Source organism: Lissotriton vulgaris, chromosome 7, assembly GCF_964263255.1.
Source record: "Lissotriton vulgaris chromosome 7, aLisVul1.2, whole genome shotgun sequence".
Taxonomy (NCBI): Eukaryota; Metazoa; Chordata; class Amphibia; order Caudata; family Salamandridae; genus Lissotriton; species Lissotriton vulgaris.
This window is the reverse complement of record NC_141695.1, coordinates 1,476,671,674-1,476,699,635: the sequence shown is the minus strand read 5'-3', so window position 1 is coordinate 1,476,699,635 and position 27,962 is coordinate 1,476,671,674. Positions and strand designations below refer to the sequence as shown.

The following is a 27,962-nucleotide window of genomic DNA, read 5'->3' as shown; positions in this document are numbered from 1 at the left end:
CTTTCTCCTGGGTGCCTGTCATGTCTTCAGCGCTGAAAATGTTGAGCATCTTTTTTACGACACCTGCCTCTGCATCTTGTAGTGTGGTATACCACCCTTCTCTTCCACTGATGCCGGAGAGATTTCATAAAGCAGAGATGAGACGGGCATCGCAGGATAACTTTGTGCGCGCTGAGGAGAGGCATACTTTGTATGCAGAGGATGGAGGAAAGATTCCTGCCGAGTGAGCACTTTGAGTTCTCTAATGCACATAGGAGATAATATTAAACAGGAAGGCCACCTTCCAGGATAGAAACTAAAAGGGGCACAACTGCAGTGCGTCCAGAAGAGGTCCTGGACTACATTGAGATTCCACAGAGGATTTGGTGACACTATGAGGAATTGTAAAGTGATTGCAACAAACAGGGGCAGCGTGTACCTCAACCCTGGGGCCAATAAACAATATGAAAGCAACAATGGTTCAGGGAATGATTAAAAAGAAAAGCAATTAGAACACATAATGACCCATGAAGGACAATTGTTGCTTTCATATGGGATTATAAAGTAGCGCGTGCTTGTAGGCTGCACCTGCAGCAAAGGGTAAACAGATATAAGCAAGGTCTGCTTTTCTGCAAATTCACAACTATAACTCGCGCCATCGCCATGCCCAGTGTTATCCTTGATGTCACATTTCACATGTAATTAAGGATGTTATAAATGCAGTCATTGACCATGTCAAGAGTATTGTAATAAGTTAGGGTACAAGAAGTATATGCAAGTGGTGAGTTAGTTACTTTAGGGCCCAAGCTATAGCTACTTTAGATAACTAAGTTTTGAATTCCAGTGTTTTATTTGCTTAAACTAGTATGCTTTAATTGACATTTCCAAATGTCTAACATCCCCTTAACCTTTGTTTATTTCCTTCAAATTTTAATGTAATGTTAAGTCATCATTGCAACTCGTAACCATGGCTACACTTTAACCTTTGTTTTTTTCCAGTGAATTTCAATGTTTATTTTCAAATGTATAGTAGGATGTTAATTACAGATTTGTGTACCTAATAATAGCCACAAACCTTTCCAAAAAAGTGCTCTATTTGCCTAGTTTGTGCATGGAAGGTTTCGAGGTAAACTGTTGGGGGGGGGGGGGGGGTAGCAGCTATGGAAATCACAAAAAAGGGGGTCCCAAAATACAAAATTACGGCTTTAAAATATTTGTATATCTACATGTTTGGATCTGTGAGGGGCTCAGAGAGTCATGCCGGAGTGCCAGTTTAAACAGAGCGTTCTGATTGGCCCATGGAGCTTTTTCCCTCTGGGCCATCTCGCGAGAGCGAGCACTCCGACTGCTGCCAGCAATAAGAGAAATGTGGTCGGCAGCTATTACAGGACTCAGAAACGTAGTTCCCTGTCCTCCAGAAAAAGAAAAAAAGAAAAAAAAAAGGAAGCAGGGTGGTAATACCCTGCTCCCCAGAGGGATTCAGCCCCCTCCCTCACCAGGACCAAAAAGGTATTAAAAAAAAGTCACGGGCAGGAAAGCCTGTTTGTACCAGTCTAGTGGGAGCATTTGCAAATCTCCCACCAAACAAGAGCAAATACAAAGTTTGCTCCCAGCGGACGGGATCTTTAAAAATGCTCCTGCCGGCTGGGAGCAAACTTGAGATCTGTTGTGGGCAGGGAAACAGAACAGATGTGTGCTTGGTGCGTGCTTCGGGTATATTTAAACAAATACAAATTCCAGGGTATGGCTCCCCGAGGTCTATGATAAACACTCAGGTAGGAGGGTCAGAGCCAACTATAACTTACGCCCCTGCGATACACTGTGTGGTGTGTGTATATCTGCTTTGAGAAGCCTTAGAACTAACACCACACACATCAACTGGTTGAACGGGAAGTGGCTCAAAACAGCAAATAAACTTCAATGTGTGCATGAACGAGACCTAAACTGGCAGTTCTCTGTGAAGCCCATACTATGTACGGATATGCCATTGTGTTATGGCTGGTGAAAACAATATCACTTTAACTTCTTTTCTTTAGTGTAACAAATGTTTAAACTACTAAAATGTAATTTAGGAGCTCTATTATTTGCACATCTCTAGACTACAGAGGTCATACAGAAACAGGTTTCTTCCTTTACTCTATTGAGAACTCAAACTGTGTTTTTTGGCAATTTTTGGTAAAACCCCCTGTTAATATATGCTTGAATGCTGAAGATACGATGCAAATTATGACAAATGTTTTCATGTTGATCAATACTTTGTAGCATTTCTCAGAAACACCAAAGCAGCCACCCATCACACACTGTCATAATCTTTTGTTTTTGATATATGTGACAGTTCATCCTTCCTCATCTCCCTCCCAAAACTCCTTAATCATCATTAGCTATTCCTTTAACAAGATATCCTCTTATCGCCATGACTGATCCTTTTAAGTTACCTGGGACTCCATGTCATTATTGGCCATTTCGCTACCAGCCATTGTCCTTCAAGCCTCAAATCTAGATCTTTGTTTCGGTTTAGACCAATTTCATTTGTGATATCTCCACCAATGGTTACTCATACTATCTATGTATGCTGATGTCACATTTCTCTAATTCCCAATCTTATTTTCGCTCTGTGACAGGTCCACCAACAATTTCTCATACCGTCTAGGTGCAGATATGACCAAATATTTCTCTCCTTACCACTTCTACATAGATGTGAAACAATCTATGAACAAAAATTAGATTGATTCACTTCTATGCATCACTAAATGGCATCATGGGCACTTCTGCCGATTTTTTTTTTAAGTCAGTTCTTCTACTTTATTATACCTGCCATTATGCCATTCAATCACCACCACACCAGTCTCTTTACCATTTCCTAAGAGCTTCCCTCTGGACATCCCAACATTCATACCCCTCTGCCAGAAATACGGGTGTTTGTTTCAACTCATCTATGAGGTTGAAATCCTTCAGCTCTACACCAACGCAGATTATTTAATACCAAGTACTGAAAATCTGACTTTTCATCCCTTTCAAAATGTGAGAACACCTAATTTCCCCAAACGCAATACCTCGTCGTCTTTGGCAACATGTTAGCTGGCTTTGCCAAAAAGAGAACCTTATACAAGAGACTAACCATAGTCTTTAAAACTAGTCACAACTTCCCTTTGAAGAAAAAAAAAAAAAGAAAAATGTGGTCTAATTTGGATGCTTACAACTCAAACTTATCCTCCCTGTAGGTGCCAGCCAAGCCCCGTCCCCTCCCACACCACACTCTCCAGCACTCCTTCACCACCCCCAAGCCCCTCCTATTTCTTCCATTTTCCTCCGCCTCTTGCTTTCTTTGTGCTGTCTCTCTTGCCCTTCACTTCACCTTCTTTTTTCCCCCTTACATCTCAATACTACCCTGTGGTTTTACAAAAGATCAGCAATACACCTTAGCCCCATATCATCTCTTTCGCCTCTCCAACATGAGACACAGGATACTATGCCCTAATACCATTGATCTTTTCAGATGTATCACATGACATCATTCCAAATATATTACTTCAAAGTATTTGATGATGCTCTCACCTCAACCCTCAGCCCCCATTATGTGACTGTTTCCATCTGCTCTCTACTAGGTCTATATTTCTGGTCTTATAAAATCTTCAATACCAATAATTTGAAATTAATTGTTTTTTTTTTTTAAACACTACTCATGACTACATTTCTTCAAAAATTACTTTCTATAACCCTACGCAGATCTAATGATCTACCAAACAAAATCTATCCAAACCACATACTGCTCCATTGAGATTCTGGATAATTTAACTACTTGGCTCGAGCCACTGGAAATATCTTCCTCCCATCAGGTTCATCTATTCCATTCAGGAATTCTAACCTGCTCTAAAAAATTACTCCTGGCACTGAAAAGCAAAAGCTATTTGTCACCTCACATACTCAGTAATTATGTGGTTTCAGTTAATTTGCATTTATCGGTATGGACACCTGTTCTTGAAGATTTTAGCTGTTCTGGGGGGGTTGTGAAAAATCGGTCTGTTCATATGATGCTCTAATCATAAACAGGGTGTACTTCTGCCACTAAGTATTCTAATTCTACAAATCCATGCAAGATGCAGTGTACCTCTGTAGTTCTTGGGTAAAAACATTACTGTTTGAAATCTATGGTGCTAAACAAATAATTTTCGGTACATGTGATGGCAATGTGGTGAGTGCAAACAAACCCGATTATGAAATAAGAATGACTGGCTTGACCAGGCAGATTTGTCTGCACTTAGCCAGCATTACAATGCAAGTCAGTCGACAAGCCAAAGATATAATTAGAATGAGGAGTTTATTAGGTGAGACCATGAGATGGAGTGTTTGTTTACTAAACAGAGGGATCACTGTGTGTGGGTTTTGTTTGTTGTAGAAATGTTGATGACTTGCACTGTGCTTCATGCTGAAACTATCATAGAATTAAGGCTCCCCATTTTCAGTTTATACTGATTTGTACAGATAAAGGCAGGGTTGGCCTTTTCTTTTTCGGTCTGTATTTATTTTGAAATGTGGATAAAACATAGATTAGGTTGGATTTTCTGTGATTCTAAATGGAATCTGTCATAACTGTCAAGCAAATAGCTGTTTGGATTAACAAGTAAGGGGGTAAAAAAAAAAATTAGTAATGAGGCTTAAACAGCAGTATATATATATGCACATGGTTGATACTAAAATGTATGTTTACATATAAGTATTGATTTAACATCTGTGGTAATTCATATAATTGAAACCGGTCAAGTAGGAGTGTACACTTATCGGTTAAATAAATGTGGCAATATGCTACTTTCTACTTCATTTTGTCATAAAACCCCAAATAAATATAGATAAATAAAGGCAGAAAAGTCAAACAATAAATACTATAAAACTGGAAGCCCTACATAGATTATATTTTCTATTAAAATAGGGCACATTTTAATGTTTCAAAATGATTGCATGGTTGCTGATAACCTACTGTGTCTAATAACTATTATGGTCCACGAATCTGGACCGGTTTGTAAGTTTAAAAGTTTAAGAACATTTACAGAAGTGCACAACTACATGGGTAAGCCAACCACCTATAAAAGGTTAACTTTATTAGATCACAAATTCTATTCCTTCCCACAAAAGAAGCGCAGAGCTATTTTAAAAAAATGGACATGTCTACAACACTTACATGGCTATTCCCACAAATCCTTTCAGTGGCACGACCCCCCAGATGACTCCCAAAATAATTGCGATAATCTGTCGGATCCAGTAGATCACGTCTAAAAACTCATCCTGGGGAAAAAGGAAAACGAAAGAGTGATGAGTCACGCAACAAGAAAACATGCACTAGACAAAGGAAACATGGCGGTGAAATCAATCCCTCTAACACCCTTGACTGTTAAAGGGTTTGGTGGATATGTGGTTATATTATAAGGAATTAAAGATTATTCAAAATTAATACTTTTTGTTAAAGCTGCAAATGTATTCAACTAGCTAAAGAACGTCAATGCACTCTTCTCTGCATAGAAACAGGGGTATTGCGGAGGTTGGTAGCATACTGGCAATGCAGAATTGTGAAGAAGCATAGAAAAGAGCCCACTCTACAGCTCAACAACCACAAAAACACTGCATAACACACAAGAAACAAAACCAGAAACAGATACAGTAATAGGAAAAATGCCCATTATTGACCATATTTCAGAACCGTTTCATAATCACTATTGGAAAATTAAGCATTCTGGTGACATGGCATCACAGGATTGTTAGAATAGGATCGGAAGAGCAATCAGCTGTATCCTATATGGATACATTATTTTGATAACTGCAGAACAATAAAGGATGCGAGTGAGAGGATTGTAAAAGGGAGAGAAAAAGTGATTGGTTGAGATGCAGAGTATAATTTCAAACGGGTGAAGAGGTTAACATTTGAGTAACGCAGACTGAGTTTATCTTGAGGTCTTTAATCAAATGCTTATGTTAGGCCAATGAGCGACAACAATTACAGTAGTGCATAGGAAAATGAAAGTGGATCATGACAAATTATTGTTTTACACAAAGACCTGAACGGCAGAATTCAGGCTAGGAAGGGATGGGATGAAAAATTGATCCATGAAGGTGGTCTGTTAAAGATACAAACCTTTAACAGAATGTGTCTCTACATTTGCAACCATATCAAACCTCAAAGATCTCCATTGACTTCCAGTAGATGCAAGGAACAAGAGTAAGGTCCTCTCCACTGTCCATGAAGTCAAATGGGGCAAAGGACCAGAACACTTGCAAAAATCAAAACCATTTTACACACATATAGAACATTCATTCAACAAATGTTGATTTGATCAACCATGGGTCTTTCAAAGTCAGACACGCTCAGATAAATCCTAAGGAATACAGAGCTCAGATTGTGGAATGCCATAAACCCCAAGCTGAGATCAGAATCATATGTAGCTCAATAAACTCTTATCAATTAAGCTTCTACAAACTGCTTTCCACTAAACTCAGACACTGGTATTTGGGACTGAAGAATATAGGCCAAGGTGTACACACCCCACGAGTCAGATCCTCAAAGCAGTATTATCGGTAATCTTCAGCACTATGAAGTAACAGAAAAACAAGTACTGCACAAAAAGTAAAATCATACCGATCCAGTTTGACTGAGCAATGGCAGCATTAAGTGGTTTGTGTTACCTATAGTGAGGTTCGCACACCGCTGTCATAACAGACCCATACTGTGAAGGTTTGTCTGCGTTCTTCCAAAGAAAAAGTATTGCTTTGGAGCCAAGCATAAGTAGCAAATAAAAAATGAGTAGAACATCTTTAATTAGGTTTAACATGCAGTTGTTAGTCTATGTGCCCAAGATGCATTTACAGGATTCTCGTCTTATCATTCTACCAGAAGGACAAAACGTAAAACTTACCTGAACATTCCTAGCAGCAAGCCTCTTTTTCCATTTTACAATTCCAATATTAACCACATTCTGAAAGACCACCTTTGAACAATGAGTATGGCTTACAAGGAATTTGTTGGATAAGGAGAAATCTTGCTTGCGCTCAACATATTCAGGCCACTTTGCACATCTTGAACACTTTTTTTGCATCTGAAGATGAACGTTTAGGAGAGAACAGATTTTAGGTATTATGTCCAACTATGTTTAGGTCGAGCCTAGGCAACGTGCGCACGCTGTTTCTCAAAATGCTGTTTCTCCTCTGTGGGCTATTGCCACGCCTATCGATTTCCATTCTTTATTTTGCATGCAGTTCTGAAATGAAGGCTTTTCATTGGTGCATTGGTTGCATTTGTCCTGCCTTTGTGTGCTTGGTTCTTTTCCTATTGGACTGGCCCTCTACTCCTCCCCTCCTATTTGGTAGTTGTGGTGCACGAATTGTTTCTTCTGTTTGCACTGTGGCATGGGAAGAGTCTCCACTGTAAATCTTGTCACGCACCCACCCAGCGATCTCGTGATGTCATGTACAGTAATGTTTTCACTTTTATTTTTCCCCTATGTCTTTTTATCGATTTAGCAGCAGTTATTTCCACACAGCAAACAGGAAGCTGCCATTTAGATATTTGGGATAGTTTTGGCTCACATTTTCTTTCTTCGCGTCAAGCACAGTGTGCTGGCCCCTCCTCCCGGTCTGGGCTCCGCAGCCTAGTCGAGGAATTTGCATCCCACCAAAGCCCTGCCTCCTCCAGCTCGCTGCTTCAGGTAAACAACCCTCTGCTCTATTTACAATCAATAGAATGGCAGTAAATTGTTGTAATAGGTGAGTGTTTCGCAGGAATGCAGGGAAGTTCCACTCAATATCCTGAGCCTTGAAAACAGCACACTCTGGCCCCTCCTCCAGTTCTGGGCTCTGCTGCCTAGTTGCGACATTGATGTCCACCAAAGCCCTGCCTTCCCAATCCCTCCCGCTGGCTGCTTCCAATTCGATTCTCCTTGTTCGCTTTCACCGTTTTAGTTCAGCCATAAGTGGTACTGGAATAGTACAGTTTTTAGGCTTTTAGTGTGATTCTTGAATGCCCTGCTTCACTCCAGTCAGTCTTAAGCCATCAGCTCAAAAGCACCAAAACATGGAGAGAGGTACGAGCCGCAGCCAGCAAGTCACCCGTTGCTGTAAGCATGTTCAGTGTCTATATGTCCGTTTCACATCTTTAATGAGCAATCAATGTAAAGGTTGCTGTGGAACAGCCTTAAATAAAAATTGTTGATATTCTTAGGAGCATTTTCTCTTTAAAATGGTTCAAGATCATGGAGATGCGCAGAGAGACGCACAGGCAAGAATGCTGCTCTTCAGTGGCTTTTAGAACTACATCAGATCTTAGTCACGTCTTGATTGATAGGACAGCTTGTGTACCCAAACTCACCATTCACCGGCATCAATGTGATTAACAATAGCCTGAGTCATCAAACATACCCTATGTTGGACCTAGCTAAAAGTTTACAACAAGACAACTGAAGAGGGGTCAGCGTATTTTTTTGTATTACAATTCTGCATTCTATTTTTTTTTCCTCTTGAATTTTTGGTAAAATGTTTGGTATCAAATGTGGCCGCCTCTTTAAATAAAAGTAATTCAAAAGTGTTGGTATCTCCACGAGTGCCGCCTCCAGGAAGTCTGCTACTTTAACGACTTGTGCCTCCCCCCTCTACCTTCCACAATCTCTGATCCCACCCCCATTGTACTGGGGATCACAGTTCCCACACATTTTTTAATGCACTTCGACCGAAGCTCTATCGACCCAAAGCGCAGTAAACATCCAAAGCCAAAAGAGCAATCTCATGCTCATCCACATGGAACTGTTCAGAGTCTCCACACAACCTGACACCCCCCACCCGAGTTTCTTCTCCCAGCAGCCTATGGATGTGCGGTTTATTTGTGTACTTCCATTACATCGTTGGTACATAGGGGCAAGTTCACTCGTGGACATGGTAGGAGCAGCCAGAGCAGTTATCAATGTGCAATCATAGGAACATTTTTGGGTGAACAATAAACACAAGCGTTCAGATTGTAGCATCGTAGCTCCTTTCTGGCCATCCCTCCTGTAGTGGCCTGCTACTAAAATAGGTGAATTGTACTTTATTTTTGTTTGCGTTCCCTAACCTCTCTCAAATAACTTTCGGTGAATGTCCCGCCTCGAAAACACCGCAAGCATGTGACTGACAATGTATGTGTTGAGTTGGATAGCTGCTTAGCTGCATCCAATGTGATGTGCGTGCCACTGGTACCATGAGCCAAGGCTGAAGCCAGCAGATAACTGGTGCTTGCGAGTTGTACCAAGCATTATGCAGTCATGTGGATCCTACAGTTGACTAGTGAGTTCACCTACCTCCTTAATGAGTCCCCTTCACCTCCTGAACAATCAGCTGTCATGCATCTCTGAACTGTGCTCAAGTCATGGCATGCATTGGAGCTGCTTCTACCATACTCATAGGTCCCTGGCAGGCAATACATTACATGTACATGCCAAGATATTGCTTCTTCGCCAACCAATGACATCCATTTTTAACTAACAACAGTCCATGCTATAAGCAACACGTTCGGTCAGCGCTGGCCTTCTAACAATACGTTACATTCTGGGATTTGTACTATTGCTTTTAATATTTTTGAAAATGGTATAAAAATCATAACGTGCTAAATGTTGGTCGGTTGAGCCCTAGCTCATTGAAGATGTGGTGTGTGGCATGGATGGTCTTGACAATTATAGTATCATGACTTCAAATCTGTATGAAGATGTAGTAAAATGGTTAAATAGATAGGTGCAGTACTTGCCGAGCAGTTTGGCTCACGAGTCCCCTTTTTGTGGATTTAAATAATAGGTCGGGAAAGCAGGGCGAGTGAGATTTGCTGCTAGGTCTTGCACTTTGCCAAAAGCTGGTTGCTTCTGAGGGGTGCTGATTTTAGTTTAGTTTAATAGTTTGTAGAGCGCTCACATCACCCTGGGGCATCGCGGCGCTATCCAGATAGACATACAGCCTAGAGGTAGAAAGGTAAAAAAAGGAAAACTATCCAAAGTTAAAACAGATACGCTTTCAACTGTTTTCTAAAAACATTGTAACTTGTCGTTTTTCGTAATTCCAGCGGGAGTTGGTTCCAGTACTTTGGTGCCAAGAACGAAAATGCTTTGCCTCCTGTCCGGACCAGCCGAATACGAGGAATCTGGAGCAAGTCGTTAACTGCCTTATACGTTAAGCAGCAGATCTTAAAGAATGATCTTTTTTTTACTGTCAGCCAATGCGGCTTCTTCAGAAGCGGAGCTGAGGGTGAACCTGTCGGTTGGTTAAGGATCATTCTAGCGGCAGTATTCTGCACCACCTGCAGCTTGGCCAGCAAAGTCTCTCCGGCTTCCGCCAATAGGGCATTACCATAATCCAATGGAGAGGTGACCATTGCTTGTACTAGGGTTCTCCAATAGGGGACGGGAATGTAAGGTAATATTTTCCTCACAAATCGAAAGGCATAGTAGCATGAGCTTGTCATTGAGGAGACTTGGGCTTTCATGCTTAGGGCTTGATCAAGCTTTAACCACAGACTTTTTACTGATCATTTGGGGGATGGTGCTGATCCTAGCTCCTGTGGCCACCAATCCTCTGACCAGACATCTGTTGCTTTCCCCAGCAACATCAGCTCAGTCTTGTACGGGTTCAACTGGAGACAGTTTACGGTCATCCAGTTTGCGATGGTAAGCATACCTTCGGCAAAACAAGCTTTATCAAGAGTGGAGTTCGATCTGATGTCAAACATCAGCTGTGTATCGTCTGCATAAGAGACGATAGCAAAGCCTAATTGCTCCACAATCCTGGCCAATGAGGCCATATAAATATTAAAAAGTGTAGGGCTCAAACAAGAGCCCTGCCTCTGCCCAAATACCTTTTTTAGATGTGTAAGGACCCAACATCACTGTTTGGAATCTCCCTGACAGGAAGTCCTTAAGCCACTTAAGTGCACCCCATTTATACCTGAGGCCACGAATCTCTCCGCCAGCCTAGAGTGCGAGATGGTATCGAAGGCTGCGGAGAGATCAAGTAAAATTAGAATTGCTGAGCCCCCTGCATCGACGGTTAGTCTAAGCGAGTCTGTCACTTCCAGAATCGCGATCTCAGTACTAAGTTAGTGTTGATTATCCACACAGTTCCACACCACAAAATTCAACTACATACATTTCCAATCCACACCACATAATTCGAAACCAAACAAGTCAACTAAACACCACAATCCCACAACATTCCACATATATCCAATCCACACCACAAAACTCAACAGTACACATAATTAAACTCCATTACATACCACTGCACAAATACGATTACATATATTTACACTGCATAACACACAATCCCACTACACAATTCTAATACACTCAATGCCACATAATTACTATCCACTTATTTCAACTGCACACAATGCCACATAATTCTACTGCACAAATAGACTCCACATCACTCAATTGCGCAACAATTCCAATCCAACCCACATAATTCCACTACACACACTCTCCATAACACATAGGTAAAAAAAAACACAAATGTCCGTAACTCAAACAAATGGGAAACCTATTCCATTTCGAATGCTTGTTTAATAGAATAGTTCTGTTGTACATAATGTCTTCTTGGTTATATACAATATAACAAAAATGCTTATAACACTTTTGTATTATAACTCTTCAACATGCTGCACACAGGCCACACTGACTTACAACGTATCTTAAACACACTGGCTAAAACAATAGCTCTAGCTAAACACTTCTAAAGTTCCAAAGGCATGACCTACTGGCTATGCCAATGCGTGTTTTTTTTATTGGGAGTAAGATCTGTAATGTCACTATTCAACCTAAGCTAGGAAAGGGTTGATTTCCATTTGAAAAGTTACAGGTTACTCATCACCCCCAAAAGAAAATAGAACTATTCCCCTCATTAGCGCCATAGGAGGGTTTGAAACAGTCCTTATTGCATGGTCCACTTTTTACACCACCAAATCCCATCGGACCTCTTTTGGCCACATATGGTACTGCACCCTGCGGAAGATATGGTAAATCCACCCTACCCGTAATGTATTGCACGTAAGACAGTACCAAAAGTACATTCAAATAGCTATGTCCATGCATACAATTAGTAGCTTTGAAATGGGACAAAAGAATGATTATATTAATTCCGGATTAGATTGCACTCTGTGTGGAGCTGATGAAGGGAAATTTATACAAGGTCTGATATAAATGTGAGATGTGCTAGTGAGTAAAGTAACCACTGTCAGCCTTACTTAGGACAAAGCCTGTGCCCAGCCTTAAGCCCTAAAAGAAAATAGTGCTCTGAGGTTGTAATTAGAACCTTGGGACCATGTAACAGATGGTGTCCTCATGAGAGGTTAGATGAAGAGACAAGGGGGTACTAATGAGGGACTACTAAGCCTATTGACCAGTGAAAAGTCACTGTTTACCAAAGACAGGGACATGAGCCAATTAAAAAGATGGCTGGAAAGTGGGTGGAGTGTTATGCCGATATCCTGAATACAGCAAGTCTCAAAGAGACAGCAAAAGCGCTGCCTAGGCACTCTACGATCAGATTCTCTCACTGCTGCCTGAGCAGCTCAATGTCAGAACCGTGCAATAGTGCAAGCACAACCGAAAAACAAATTACAACTTCCCTAAACAGAAGTTTTATTGATACAAAGAGACCTTGAGAAGATGTATATGGATAGTTTAACATAATTTGTCATTGTCAAAAACATACTGGACCCTAAAGTGAGGGACTTCATCTTCAGAATCCCTCATTTGAGAGCGAACATAAAAATGTAAAAAGATTTTAAGATAATCTGTCAACAATATTGCTTGTCAATCAACCCACCAGAACACTGCACATCAGATTGTTGATTATTCAATAACCCGGTCTAACCGAAGTTTAAAGTGACACTGTCTATAAAATTATTTAGGGATTTTCTTGGGCATGTGAAGCTAAAGGATATCAGTCCCCGAGTCTGAATTTGTATACCCAAGGCTTGTGCATGTATTTTTGCAATAATACCCTTCACATCGAGTGTATGGGTGTGTAAACATAGGTGACTTTTTCCCCATCTTAAAACAGAAGTAACACTTTCCATCGGAGCAACATGCCCCATAAAGTAAGCACCAGACATACATAATGTGCTGAGCTAGTATATACTGTCTGGAGACTAAGTCATAATCTCAGTTAAGAAGCTTAGCTAAAACACAATTCCATCGTGAAATGTTTCCTGGTAAAAAATACACCAAAACCAACCCCCAAGAGGATCATATATCCTTGTATGCACTCTTTGCCCTATCTAATTACGGTGCAAAGGCAAACGATTACACTTTCAAAATAATATCCTTAACTGTCTGAGTTTCCAGAAGTGGAGTTGTTTTAGCTAGTGTTTTCACCTGTAATCTTAGTCTAAAACGTCACAAGCAATCAGACAAATTCAAATTTTAAAACAAATGTAGATATCAAGCTTCCACTCACCTCCTCCTCTGGTTTATAATTGATGACAAAACCGTGTTATAAACGTGTCTCCAATTTGAGCATTAAGACCAGAATAAATAAACCCCACATTTCGGTTGTTTGGGCTGGTTTTAGTTGTACACGATTGGCGGGGATGTAAAAGTTAAATTTTTTATATAAAACATTATAATTTTAATGTTGTAACACTTAAGAACGTTTAACAGTGACCCACAATATTGTTTCAGATTATAAAGTGTTAGTTAGAACATGCATGGCCAATGAGATTGATTTCAAATCAGCAAATTACTTCATGTGTTGAGGATTAAAGCGTTTTTGATTGCTAAAATATGCAATCAAAATATGAAAAACAAATTATGTCTGTCTTAGGCGACCTGCCCAGCCACATACCAGAGCATGTTTTGCCTCTTTCAGTTCCATTTTATGTTCACTTGCAAGTACCACCTATTAAAATCATCACTTCAAGAATCAGTGCCCCTTAACCATAGGTTCCACGTTTTACACCACTCATTCAACAAACACAATTAAACTAAGTGGTATCCAGTGAGAGCTCCAGAAAATTGAGGGTAACCTGTAAAATACATGTTTAAATTCAGTCTTGCGCTACTCTGCCTTTTGAGGGCAAAGAAACCAGAATCTCCACAGCTGGGTGATAGTGTCATCTCTCATTATATTATGCATTGATTACTGTGCATGCTTAAAATGATTAAAAAAAGATATGTTTCACAATATTAATTTCTCTACTCTGAAACATACCTAAATACTAAAAGGAATAGCACAAAAACCACAAATCCGCCCAGAAAAAGTCATTTTGACACTACTGTAGTAAATATAAATCGGGCCGATCCACTTTCAGAAATGCACATTTACGCAAGTGATTTCTTTAAAATGTACTGTTCCAAGTGGTGTCACCTTAAAAACGTGGGACCCCCGTAATCCAGTAGGTGCAAATGTAGGGTGAGACATGCATGCCGCTACTAAATAATCTAAGCCCCAGTAGCATCATAATGCTTAATTGATCATGCATGCCTGACCACGTCATTTTTCTTTCATTTACCAATGCTTTACAGCATTGGCAAAGTCAATAGTTCTTGCCCTTGTGAACTATTGGCTTTGCCAGTGCTCGATTATTTTGCCTTCTCTTCCCTGTGTGCTCCTCATTCTTTCACATCCCAGTCTCCCATGTGCTTTCTGTTGTACCACATTGTGGCTTCCCGTCCTCCCGGTCGAGCTAGGCATTTTTTTTTATAGTGGTTCCTTCCTTTGGTGCTTTTGCGCCTCATCAGCTTACTTTTGGGTTATTTCAGTTAAAGAAAATAAAAAACGTTTTACCAGGGCCCAGCAGCTGAAATTTGCACCACGAGGAATCTTTTCCCTTAAATGCACTTTTATGCATCACAACTTTTTTTAAGTTAACTGCTCCAAGGGGGGAATCCACCATCTTGTAATATTAATTAAAATAAAATAAATGACAACCAAATCATTACAAACACACATGCATACATTCTCACGCTGAGACCGCTGTAGCTTTATGATGTGTTGTGATGCACATGTACACAACATCATCGTTCTATGACAGTGCATCTCACCTGCCGACAACACGTGTCATCGCTGAGAGGGGTATGGTTTACTAGAAAGGGTTTGGAGCCAGCCCAGTGCATAACACTCATTGGCAACATTGTTACTCTTCTTTGCTGCCTACTACTTGCCTATTTTGTATGCTGGTCGTCACTTCCTTTTCGGTCTGTGGAGCATGGCCCAAGGACAGATTGATCCATCCTAATTAATGTCCCTCCGCTGGCGGTGGTGTTTCTTACCCCTCCTACTACCTACCCCTCCTCCATGCTTCTCCATCTCCACAAATGTCAGAGGTGTCACAGAGCTTCTTCATTTTCAACTCTGGACTATCGTTGGTTTAAACCTCAAAGTGTCTTCCCCTCTTCTCACACAAGGTGATTGTTACTTACTGTCATTCTCTATTATGCTCGAGTATTGAGCAAGTCTGCTACTCCTATTTAGAAAAGGCTTTCAACATTTGTTGCTCTTCAACACTGCCCCCACCTAGCTTAATCTCCTTTATCCTCAAACGGTACAATATATGTTGCTCCCTTACCCACTAACCCCTCCCAGTATAAAATTATTAATTTCTAAACAAACTAGTTCTACAGAAGTGTTGTACAAACTAACAAGCTCGTGTGTCGGATCAAAGGCATCAGATGTTTACACAGATCGAGATAATATGCAACATACTGCATTTTAATTGCATTTATATAGCATGAGACTTTGAAGCGCTTTAGGGCAATTCAATAGTAACTGGCAAATTTCTATGCCATGTCACGCATTGCCATTCCACACAATTGTAATTGTATACAGCGGCGGCCGGCATGGCTTGCAGGGGGATGGAGGGGAGTGTGCGCAGGGGTCGGTTTTTTTTTAATAACTCAGTTGCCCCGGGTCACACGTCCCCGCTCCTGCTATTCTCTTCACAGCCAGGCCCTACTGACCAATCACAACTCTGTTGGTTTTGAGCGTCCTGGTTGAATGCTCAACCAGGGAATGGGAGCCTGGGTTTGTTCTCCATGCAGCCTGCATGAAGAATGGGGAAAGAGCGCTTGACTGGTTTGGGCGGGCCAAGAGGGCTGTACAAACAGTCATTGCACACTTAGGAGTGGCAAACCACTCCTGTCCAACTCCAACAGCAGAGCATCCCCGCCCACCAAGCAGCATAAAATGATATTAACGAAAGTTAATATTTTGTTTCTGCTTTGCACTGCTTAAAAGCAGTGGGACGACGCTCCTCTGCCATAGCAGAGGAGCTGTCACTGTTGTATAGCGCTTACAACCCGAGACGAGGCACTGAAGTGCCTTGCGGTATGCCACTCCGCTCCACACCACAAAGTGCAACGCCACTCCAACAAATCCACAAGATCTCACAGAGGTGAGACCTTTTGGCATTGCTAATGCTTAGTTTGGCTGATGCGGTTAGTTAATAACCTTTTTCCCCCTTTCTCAATGCTCAACAGCAGCATCAAAAAGCATAGGCAGAGTCAAAAAGGTGAGACCTATTGCGTTTGTCAATGCAAATTATACTGGAGATCTGAAGTCAGCTAATGTACTTAAAAGAATCTGAGAGGCCTACATGCATTGTGCATTTGTATTATATGTACCCAACGCTCCTTCCTACCTAGATGTAGCTTAAAAAAATCATAATAAAGGCCAGGCGTCTTACTGGCTTTCCCAGCCGAAGCTACATAAAGACTTTGTAGTGTGGTGCTCATGTGAACGCACATGTTCAGACCTGGCACTTCCAGAGAGCAAAGTTGTGATTCATTTAAGAAAAGAAAACCAGTCTCTGAATCTTTCTGGAAGCTCAAACAAGAACAGTGCCTCAATAGTGAAGACCTAGAACACTCAATTAGCCTCACTACTGTTATGCTGCTCGATACAGCCATATCCTTCAAAGCAATCTAATGTTATAACAACATTCTTGATAAACTGGGGCTTCACATTCCATACTTAGTGTGCTATTAAAACACTTTCTAGAAAATCGGCCTCAAAGCATAAGTAAATCCCGAAGTAAATATCCACAATATTTATGAGTGCTTACAGGTGAGTGGGCACAGAGCGATTGGGGGCGATGAAGTGAAACAGGTTGAAGGGAGAACTTTACAGAAAGAGTGAAAAGATGGTCCCAAAAAGGTAAGAGGTGAGTTGTAAGATATACAGATCAACGCGCTGTGGAGAGAAAAAGGGGATATATACATGTCCAACAGAGTGAACATAAGAGGAGTAACAGACTTCCTGAAGACCACGACCTCATCCACAGGCCTCAGTAATGTTTAACTCAAAGTCTTACAATTAAAACATTTTCAATATTAAATATTTACTACAATATCATTGTTGTTACTCATTCACCTTAAACAACTAACAATCATTGACAACTTCAACAGTCCTTGCTGGTTTTATGTCAATTGTGTGCTATATATCTGGATGCAAGAAAAGAAAGAGTGGAACAAAAATACCAGGCGGGTGGTACACTATGGGAAACTGAGAAATCTCATTTACATGTTTAAGCCACATGCTTAATTATATAGGCCACACTTGTTTTAAGAGAACCCCCGCATTTTCATCCCAAGTACAGCCCTGCCTTACGGAACGATTGCGGCATGCAAACAGCATGCAATGAGTAATTTAAGGATGTTCAGAATATAACGTGTAAGTTGTTCACCTCCGAGTTGGCACTCATAGGATTCAGTAAACTATAACAGGAGTCTTGCTTTTTGCTTTGACAACTCCCACTTCATTTTCTCATCTGGCACTGCAGTGTTAATTATATCCGATCGTTGATCCCAGATAATTCATTAAGATCATTTTCTATAATTCGAAATTTCAGGATCATTATTTCTTCAAAACGTAGAAGCAAAGATTCATCAACACTCCTGGAATTTTAGTTTCAATACATTCCAAGTAATTTGAAATTCAAAGTTGCTATGTTCCACATAACGTTGTCCCATTGGTGAAGGTATGGTTCTGCATCTAATGTGAGACTTATGCTGGATGAATATTTTTCTGATCTTGTGATGTTTCCCCATGTATAGCTTGATGCAGGTGCAAAGGATGATATAAACTACATTTAGTGAGATCATGCTGTTTAATCTTAACGTTGTTGTAACTGATTTCCGTACCCTAAATGGTCATATTACAGACCGAGCAGTTGACACATTTATGGTGTCTAGCCACCGCTGATAAGCCTATCTGGGTGTTTTTGTTGGATCTCATAAGGTTGACTTGGAGGCATTTGTTTGTTTAAAGCATAAATATTGGGATGTCTAGTGAGGGGTCAATGTTGTTTAGTATGTGCCTGTTCTTACACATGATCCCTTTAATAAGATTAGTGTGGGTGTTGAATGTAGTAACAGAAAAAAGTTCATCATTAAGTTTATTTTATTTAGACTGGTGAAGGCATTCAAGTGGAGTATACTATGCCTTCTTACTGAATCTTCATAACAATCTTCCGTTGCTGTAGTTTGTCAAGTAATACCTCCGAGATTACAAACTAATCCTTCTTATGTCAAAGTCTAAAAAAACATCTTGGGGACATTCAGAAGTTTCCCTGGGAATGCATTCTATCCATTGCCTTTGTAGTTTGTAATTCACATTTCCATTCTTTCTATTTGCTAGTTGTTTAGGCTGTCCACCTTGAGTTTATCCCTTCCCTTGCCCAAACCTTGCTTTCTGTATGCTTCCAAGATGTCACTTTTATGTAAGCAGGCCTGTAAATCTTATCTGGTCACATCTGGTCACATTTGCTGTGCATTTAAACACGAAGGTCAAATATCAAGCTCCCTCTTCCAAGGGAACTTGGTGTTTATTTGTCTTCCTGTGACTTCAAAGTGAGACCGTTTATAGGAAAGCAAGAGGAATGCAGACTACTCTCCCCATGCAAACCTGCTCGTGCCCCTCTTGTGCTCCAGTTTAAGAGCCTGTAACATACCCCTCAAAACAGGCCTGCAGGTCGGATGTGCACGCAATTTCTGTGGCAACAAATAGTCATGTTGAGGTTCTTCTATCAAAGCACTGTTCAAATAAAATTTAAAAAATATAAAAATATATATATATATATTTTTTTTTTTACCTACTGGCGGTAGCCAGTAGGTATATATAGTTAGGACCTAGTTTCCATAGGAAATCCCCAACATTCTATTGGGAATAACTTTGGCGCTGGTTGATGAATCTTCGCAAATTTCTCAAAGAAGATGGCTCGCTCCGCTCCGCTCCTTCCCTGAAAGTTTGGGGGGGATTCGTCAAGTGGGGGCTGAGAAAAAAGGGGGGTCCCAAAACGTGTTTTCCCCATGTTAATTTCCATAGGACCTTTAGACTCAGCTACAGCTTGAACCGCTGAAGGGAATTACACCAAACTTGTCAAAATGGTAGTGTCTGGTACGCAGATCACGCTTTTTGTTAAATAGTGTAAATCCCTCCAGTAGTTCCTGAGAAAATTAGAAGAGAAATCAATTATATATCTATAAGCGCGCACCCCGCGATTTTTCGCGATTTTTTGGGGGGGGGGGGCTTGGGGGGCTTCTCTCACTTTAATTTCGAGGGTGCCCACCCCTCGTTTTGGCCCCCGAGATCACCTCCGCCGCCCGAGCTGCCTTAAGATGGCCGCCGCCTGGTTGTGGGCGGGGCCGGGAGGACGTGGTTTCCGCTTCCCCCTGTCTGGTTTTCCATGGGCGGAGTTTCGTTTTTTCCGTTCCCTCCCCTTTCACTTAAAGTGATTTGTTTCTGGAGCTATTCCCGCCCCCTCCGTGTGTGTACACAGAAGTAACCAAGCTGTCATGAAGAACTGAAATGCATTCTCATGCTCGGCAAATTCATTCAAGAAAGGCCAACACAATAACCCCAGAAGACTAAGAAACAAACAGAAATCTGAAAGTACTAGAGAGAATGCGGTATTGTGGCTTGTCACGTGTTCCAAACCTTGTCTTACACACAGACAAGTTACAGAAGTAGTGCATGGATGGGAAAGGTTTATATAGATGCCTTGACATAGTTTCGCAACAATTAATGACGTATTCCCACGACCCTTTTGCTCAAGTATGAATAAATGTACAGCCTGGAATGAAGCAGCATGAATGATATTGGGGGAGCCTTCGGAAAGTCATGCGCTGCTCAGGAAAACCTGCTGATGGAGGACAGCCTCCCGTGCCCATCCAGCTGGCTTTAGTGCCGAGGGTGCGGAAGTGGCACTTGTTAGTTAATTGGTACTGTAGGTGACCCTGAACGATGAAAGTGCACATTCTGCCATTTGCCATCCCGGCGGTGCCAAACACAAGTCTCCTCCATTTGCATGGTCTTTGGCATGCTACAGCCATCCATGTACTGAGTGAGGCGAATGTAGGGAATGCAAGCAGCATCTATTCCGATGAGATGGACATGAGGGTTTAGAATGATGGTGTGGATTGGTTTATTGCCTTTGGACAGCGCATTTTCAAAGTAGAACCTGTGAAAGTCCATTTCTTCCACTAAATTGCCCAAAGCTACAGGCTCGAAGGAAGTAAGCCAGGGGTCACAGATTTGTGTGTAAGCCTAAAAGTCGCCGGTGTTGATAGCTTCAATCAGTTGTTCTGTGACTTTAATAATTTCCTGCTTACGAGCTTGCACATCTTCATCTTCAATTGTCGTGTTGACGCTCTCTGGGGATTCCTTTACTCCATCTGATTTCTTCAGTAAGCTCTTTGCTGAGAAATTTCTAGTCGCCAGCATGGTTGTCAAAATAGCCCCCTTTAGTTTCCTTCTAGCATTGAATTTCTTCAAGCAGTCTACAGTCTCCTGTCTGTGCATCATAAAAGCCACAGTAGAGCGTTGACAGATCCATGGTGAAGTACGTTATTTGTAAAAGCTGTCCAAGTAATTTCTCCAGTGTCAAAATACATAGTTAATGGCGATTGGCTGCAAACATTTTCCATTGTATGTTTATTTGGTTCATTTTCCTTTATTTTAACACCTGTGAGACAAGACCACCTCGTTTTCGAGCCATGAGTGGTATTTTCCAATACTTGATTAAGATGAGTTGTAACACCCACTAATAGTTTTAACTCACCGGCTTTACTGTGATGTTTATTTGACCATCTTTCACTTGTTCTCCATAAGAAGCCATGTTCCGTCTATATTCGCTTCCTAGCTGGTATCGTGGTAAGTCTGGCAACATATAATACATTCTAACTAGGGATGAGTGATATTTTTAACGGTGCCTTTTCAATAGGGGACTTCTGTGTTTAGATTAAACATCTAAAAACTTTCTCTACATTACCCAGTCAATTTGGTCCCGTTAATGTTTTTTTTAAGACATTAACATCTTTATAAAACACTCTTAAACCACTAGGCCTAGTTTTAATTGATTTTGGATTGTTCATTTTTCATTTAAAATGTTTGCCTGCTTACCACTACAGTTATTTGTAAAATAGTATGCACAGACTCTATTCATTAAACCTCGCACATTTACTACCATTCATGCACCCCATTCATCCACCCATCCATCCATCCTGCATCCATCCATCATTCATGCATCCATTCACCCATCTATCATGCATGCATCCATCCATGCATCCAACCAACAATCATTCATCCATCATGCATCCAACCATCGTTCATGCATCAAAAATCGGATCCCTAGGGCTGCTCAGGTGGTCCCACAAGGATATTAACATATTTAAACGTTATCCGCTAATAGAATTAGCATTTTCAAAACCTTGCAAATTCACTGAAAAAACCATAGGTTTCTGGCCTTTATATATATATATATATATATATATATATATATATATATATATATATATATATTAGCTTTTAAAAAAACAATGAAATTCACTGAAAAAACCATAGGTTATACAGTATATATAGTTAGGAATTAGCCTTTAAAAAACCAATGAAATTCACTAAAAAAACCATAGGTTTTAGGATTATATAGTTAGGAATTAACATATAAAAAACCATTGAAATTCCTCCTATATAGTTAGCTGGACATTTTATTGATATAAAACCAATGAAATTCGACATATAGTTAGTTGCACTAACTATATATTTCGCGCATCCGCAATCCAATGCTGATGATGTCACATATTACATCATTCATGACATGGTCAGTGACATCACTGATGACATCACTGATGACCGCTCATTTAACATCAATAATCACACCACTGATGATATACTTCATGTGATAATACAATGCACCTCCGTACACGCTAATACACCTAGTGTAAAATACAGAGTATCATTTTTGAAACTATTGACACACCAATACCATTTACTACATACCCACTCACTGATTCCTACGTCTACATGCACATTCATTCATTCACCCATAAGGTCATTCGTACATACTGTCACTCATCATATGCACTCATACACCTATGCAGACACTCACACACTGCCACTCATCCATGGAGTTACTCACACACCTACTCAGTCCTGTAAAGAATCAATCACACTTTGATTTCTTCATCTATACAGTTAAACACAGAACAGCTTATATTTTCACAGATATACTAACACATACTTACTCACTTATACAATCAAATCCTTCATCCATACTCTTATACATCCTCTCATTCTTCAATATGTAAAACATATTTAAACTTTACAAAAACACACAGACACTGGATGATGTCATCAGTGATGTCATCAGTGATGTCACTGACCATGTCATGAATGATGTAATATGTGACATCATCAGCATTGGATTGCGGATGCGCGAAATATATAGTTAGTGCAACTAACTATATGTCGAATTTCATTGGTTTTATATCAATAAAATGTCCAGCTAACTATATAGGAGGAATTTCAATGGTTTTTTATATGTTAATTCCTAACTATATAAGGCCTAAAACCTATGGTTTTTTTAGTGAATATATATATATATATATATATATATATATATATATATATATATATATATATATATTTACACTACTATTATAAAGAGAGAACTTGCACCTTTTGGCAAGGTAAACTCGGGAACCACAGCGCCAATCTACACACCCGATACATCTATGAAAATGTCAGGGTGTGTAGATGGACATAGGCTATATAATTTTTTTTTTTAAACTAAAATTTTAAAAATTACGTTTCTAAACAAAGTAGTCCCCTGAAAGTAGCGCCGGCCGGGACCTAGCGCTGGCCACGACGCGACGTGACGTGCGTGACGACAAGGAGGAGGAGGGCGGTGCAGTAATGCCTCGATTTCAGTCTCTCAGGGCCGTGACTCTCTTCTATGTCTACGGCTCTGCAGCGAGCGGGCCTCGGAGCTCTCACTTTTCTACACACTAAAGATGGCGACAACGGGAGAGCCGAGTGCCGGGCTGGAGAGTCCGAGCGACGAGTGCGGTGGAGCGGAGGGTCTGCGCTTGAGCGCACTGCCCGGAGAGTTGCTGGAACGCATTCTCTGCTCCCCAGGACTTACTGCCGCTGACATCTGCCGCGCGGCTCGGAGCTTCCGAAGGTTGCAGGATCTTTGCGGGGCCCGAGGAAAGGTGTGGAGGCAGCAGTTTCGGAGGAGGTACTGGGGCGCAAAGGGTTTAGGATTAGAACAACAATTCGGTGGGCGCGAGTGAGTCTGGGCGGGAGAGTGGGGGCGCGAGTGAGTCTGGGCGGGAGGGAGTCGGTGCGAGAGGGAGTCGGGAGCGGGTGTACTGCCCCCAGCCCCTTTCTGCCCCAGGCAACGCTGGGGCGGGCTGCTAGTATATATTTAGATATAAAACAAATATCTTTAAAAGAGGATTTCAAGTTCACATTATTCATGACAATAAAACGGTACAAACAATCAATTGTTAAAAACTGCTCCCCTGAGCTGCGAGTCCATACATAAAACAAACCGATGCACATGAACTACCATTTAAACCATTGTTAGCATTGTTTGCCCAGTACTTTGGGGTTATTTAAAATACGTTGATTAATTTAAAACAGGTAGGGGTAAAGCAGTAACTGGATGTTTTTGTTTAATATCGCGATAAGCATGCTGGATAAGATTTATTAGTCTTATGTTTAAGTCTGTATTATCTGGGCTCAGTGCTGCAATAATGGCTTGCCTACAGGTCCGAACACCCAGCCGATTCCATTCCCCCCTCAGCTTAACCCTGCGTTGGAGGTCGAAGGCAGGGCAAATGCAGACCACATGCAGTAGCGTTTCTGCTACTTCGCCACACCCTCTGCAAGTTGTGTCCTCCTCCACGCGACGCCAGGGGGGTACATTTTGCAAGAATCGCTAGTCACCCATTCTAATAGTGATGAAACTGCGTTTTAAGTACAGTGAGTAAGGGCTGGAAAAGTAAGTGGCGGGGGTTAGCCGATTGTAGGAATTAATAACTGCCCATGCATGGCTTCATTTTGAAAACAGTGCTTAGTCGGTAATGAGTGATAGCGATCTTACACATTTTTTGATAGCAAGCTTAAATGCGGACTGACTAGGATTGAGGGCCCAGAGGCCGTCTGCTGAAATTTGTTGGGTATAGTCCTTAAAAAGTCAACCAAATGATCCTCCTGGGTTTTTCTCAGTTATTTCTTGCCAGACTAGGGACTCTAGTGTGCCTGGGTTGGATGGTCGTAATTTGTGGCAGAGGTTAAGAAATACCCCAATACAGGAAACATCATAATTCAATAACCCCATCTCTAATCTGATCTGTGAAGGGGATGCGGAGTATGGCAAATGGAGAACCTTTTTATAAATGTTAATAGTGTGCTGATTTAGAGCACTGTTCAGTTTTCCCTTAAAGATCCCTATGCCATACGATAGGGTGGGGCCAATTTTCGCTTTCAAGACTTCCAAGAGAGGAGACAGCGTGGGACCTGAAAGGTTTCTTGAAAGCTTAGTCAATGACACCGCAAGCGTTGTTGCTTTAACCGCAATCTCTTTGCGCTGCTTTGTAAGGTTGCCTCTGGAGTCCAGATGGACCCCCAGGTATTTATACGACTGGCCAATGGCGAGGCTGTTGTTATTAAAGGACCATCCGCCACTGGTGTATCGCCTTTTCCCGAATGGGACTACCTGAGTCTTCTTCAAATTGACTTCTAGTTCGTTCTTGATCGTGTATTGCAGCAGTATGTCAAGCAGCCTTTGCAACCCCACCCTGGTGAGGCTAAACAAGGCCAGATCATCGGCATATAAAAGATTGCTCAAGGCCGTACCTCCAACTTTTGGCGAGTGGCTATTTACGCCGTCCAGGGTGCCAGACAAATCAGCAATGAACAGGTTGAATAGGACGGGGGCCAGCACGCATCCCTGCTTGACCCCTCTCGTTGTGAAGATTTTTCGCGAGAGGTGCGTACAGGACCCCAGCTTCACTCGAACCCAAGTGCGTGAGTGCAGTTGGATAATTGCATTCAGTAATTTGTCAGGGATCCCCCACTTCCTCAGCTTTTCCCATAGGGCCTCCCTGGGGACCCAGTCAAAAGCGGCTTTAAAGTCGACAAAGCAGCAAAACGCAAACCTAGATGTTAAAAGGGCTTTGTCGACAATAGATGACACCACTAATAAGTTGGTCAGGGTCCCCGAGTTGGCAGTGAACCTGGTTTGGTTCATTGGCACCCTATTATCATCATTTGCCCATTACCTCAGGTCCTTCAGGAGGAGCCCTGCGTAATGTTTCGCCTCAATGTCCAACAGGGCTATAAGTCTATAGTTGTTAGGTACAGCTCGCGAGCCTGACTTATAAATCGGATGAATAATTGCACCCCGCCACGAGTCTGGGATTGTTGCGGTTCTCAATGCATAATTAAAAAGATTAGTTAACAATCCAGACCAAAAGGTTATGTCCGATTTAAACAAGTTTTGTGGGAGGCCGTAAGGACCTGGTGCTCCATCTTGTCTGGCCTTTGTCACGTCTGTGATAACCCGGTCTTCAGTCACCTGATGAGCCTCGTCAGAGAGTGGTGTTGCTTTTGCTTAATGTGACCCTCTGGTGAATGCCTAATAAGCTTTCTGTTTACAGTCAGGGAGTACCAACCCCTTTAATATTAACACGCATTGGCAAGCCAAAAGGTGAAGCCTACACAACCACACTTAATGAATAGTAGCCTCAGTAAGTGCAACAAGCGCAGTAGCACCAAGCCATAAAAACCTAGACAACACAGATTACTGCTTTCCAGAAAACTGCAAACAGGATCCCCAAAACTACATTATTTACACTACAGCCATAAACATCCTGCCTATGTCAAAACATAGTTTATATACTATTTGGTGGATGTGTGTGCGGTCAATAATGAAATAGGTGAACATTTTCCACTGAAACAATGGCCTACCACCAGGGCCGACTTTAGCACTACTGTGGCCTGGTGCAACACTCTATGCCAGTGCACTCTACCCCACTCTAGTATGAATCATTGCACTATACACCAGCCCAGTCTAGGTCACTCAACTCTGCAACACTGCACTCTACACCACTGCACCACTTTACTTGACGTACTCTATCTAGTCTGAAACATTCTACTCTGCGCCACTGACTCTTCTCTGCACCACTCTATGTCACTATATTCAAAACCAAGCCACTCTATGCCAATCTACTCTGCGCCACTGTGCTTTAGGCCACTTCATCCTATGATACTCCACTGTGTTGCTCTACTCCATTACACACTATTCCACTCTGACACGCTACAAAACTATTCCACTCAATTAGCTCTATGCCACAACGCACTTCTCTACGTCACTCCACTCTATGCCACTACACTCAACTCCACTCCGTCATTCCACTCTCTTACACTAATCCCCTCTATGTAACTCCACAACATTCGATGCAACAACCCCCCCCCCCCCACACCCCTCTGCTCTACAACACTCCAGGACACTTTATGGCATCCTATCCACTCTACTCGCTTCGTTATACTCCATGCCACTCAACTTCACTCTACGCCACTAAAATTTGCAACACTCCACATCACTAACTTTTAGCTATGCTGACCCGCACCCACGCTGGTGTGTAACACGGCTAAAACATGTTGGCAAAGCCAATAGCTCTTGCATAGATGAGACCTATTGGCTTTGCCTTATCAGGGGTTGTCACCATTTTTTTTTCACATTCGAGGATCAACTTCCCCGTTCAGGGCAGTAACTTTGCCTACTCCACTGGAGAATAGGGTCATCACCTACAGCACAATCACCACAACGGGCACAACCGGAGACCCAAAAGAAAAAAAAGTGTGCAGTTTGTCCAGGACTACCTCCACGCCCCAACATTGTATATGCGGGTTTCCCTCGCTTAGTTTTTGCCTTACTACATCCTAAACCCCGACACAGAGCAGCACCTTGTCCTCCCAGGCAGCATCGTTCCTTAAGGCCTTGCTCCACGGGGACAACTTGGGACCGCCGTTGGCCACGGCCTGCTCCTCTTTCCGCTTGGCGTTGCTCATCCTCCACTACTACAGGACCCGGCTTAAGTGAGAGGCTGGGGTACGGTGTCAATGGATCCACGGCTCACGCACAGCTCAGCGTAAAGCAGACGGCCCTAGCAAGGAAATGGAAAAGGGACTATCAACACCAAGGATATAGTTGAGAGACTAAACTAAAGGGACTATTAGTACGTAACTCTGCGACGTCGTTGATAGAGCGGCCATAGTGAAATGTGTGTCTCCTTGCGATATTTACGCTGAAAGGCAACTAAACATGTTTATAAGCATATTCAGTACCTTGTAGGATATTTTAAATTACGATAAATAATGTTTTCCTACATTTGTTTTAGTAAGTTTAGTAATTATATATACTCAAAGAAATACAAGTGATAAATGTTTTTACTAAATTATCGAAAGCTTTCTCTACTACATTTGTATACAATACATTTGTTAAAACGAAGTTGTCCCTTTGGATTCTTAGCGGTTTGATATGCTTCTCGCCCCTCCTTACTAGAAATGATCGATATGCAAATCGGAGGAGACCACGAGCGCATATGGACACCTAAAGGGAACAGGAAAGTTCCACAAAAAGAGAATACAAAATGTTCTTCCTATCGGGTCAAGTATTTTCAATTCTATTTAGGGCACAG

At 41.6% G+C, this 27,962-nt stretch overlaps 1 protein-coding gene and 1 pseudogene across 1 annotated transcript in view; both read right to left on the bottom strand.

Moving 5' to 3' along the window:
* Positions 1–27,435, bottom strand: part of RAB5IF (RAB5 interacting factor) — a 52,966-nt gene extending 25,531 nt beyond the window's left edge. The window contains exons 1-2 of the mRNA XM_086932276.1: positions 27,229–27,435; positions 5,156–5,259 (exon numbers count right to left, since the gene is read on the bottom strand). Of these exons, the coding sequence (XP_086788402.1) occupies positions 5,156–5,259; positions 27,229–27,333 (209 nt within the window). The 5' untranslated portion in view covers positions 27,334–27,435. The remainder of the gene's footprint in view (positions 1–5,155; positions 5,260–27,228) is intronic.
* LOC147705832 (calcium/calmodulin-dependent protein kinase type II delta chain pseudogene) lies at positions 20,082–21,091 on the bottom strand (annotated as a pseudogene).
* Positions 27,436–27,962: the final 527 nt, after the last annotated feature.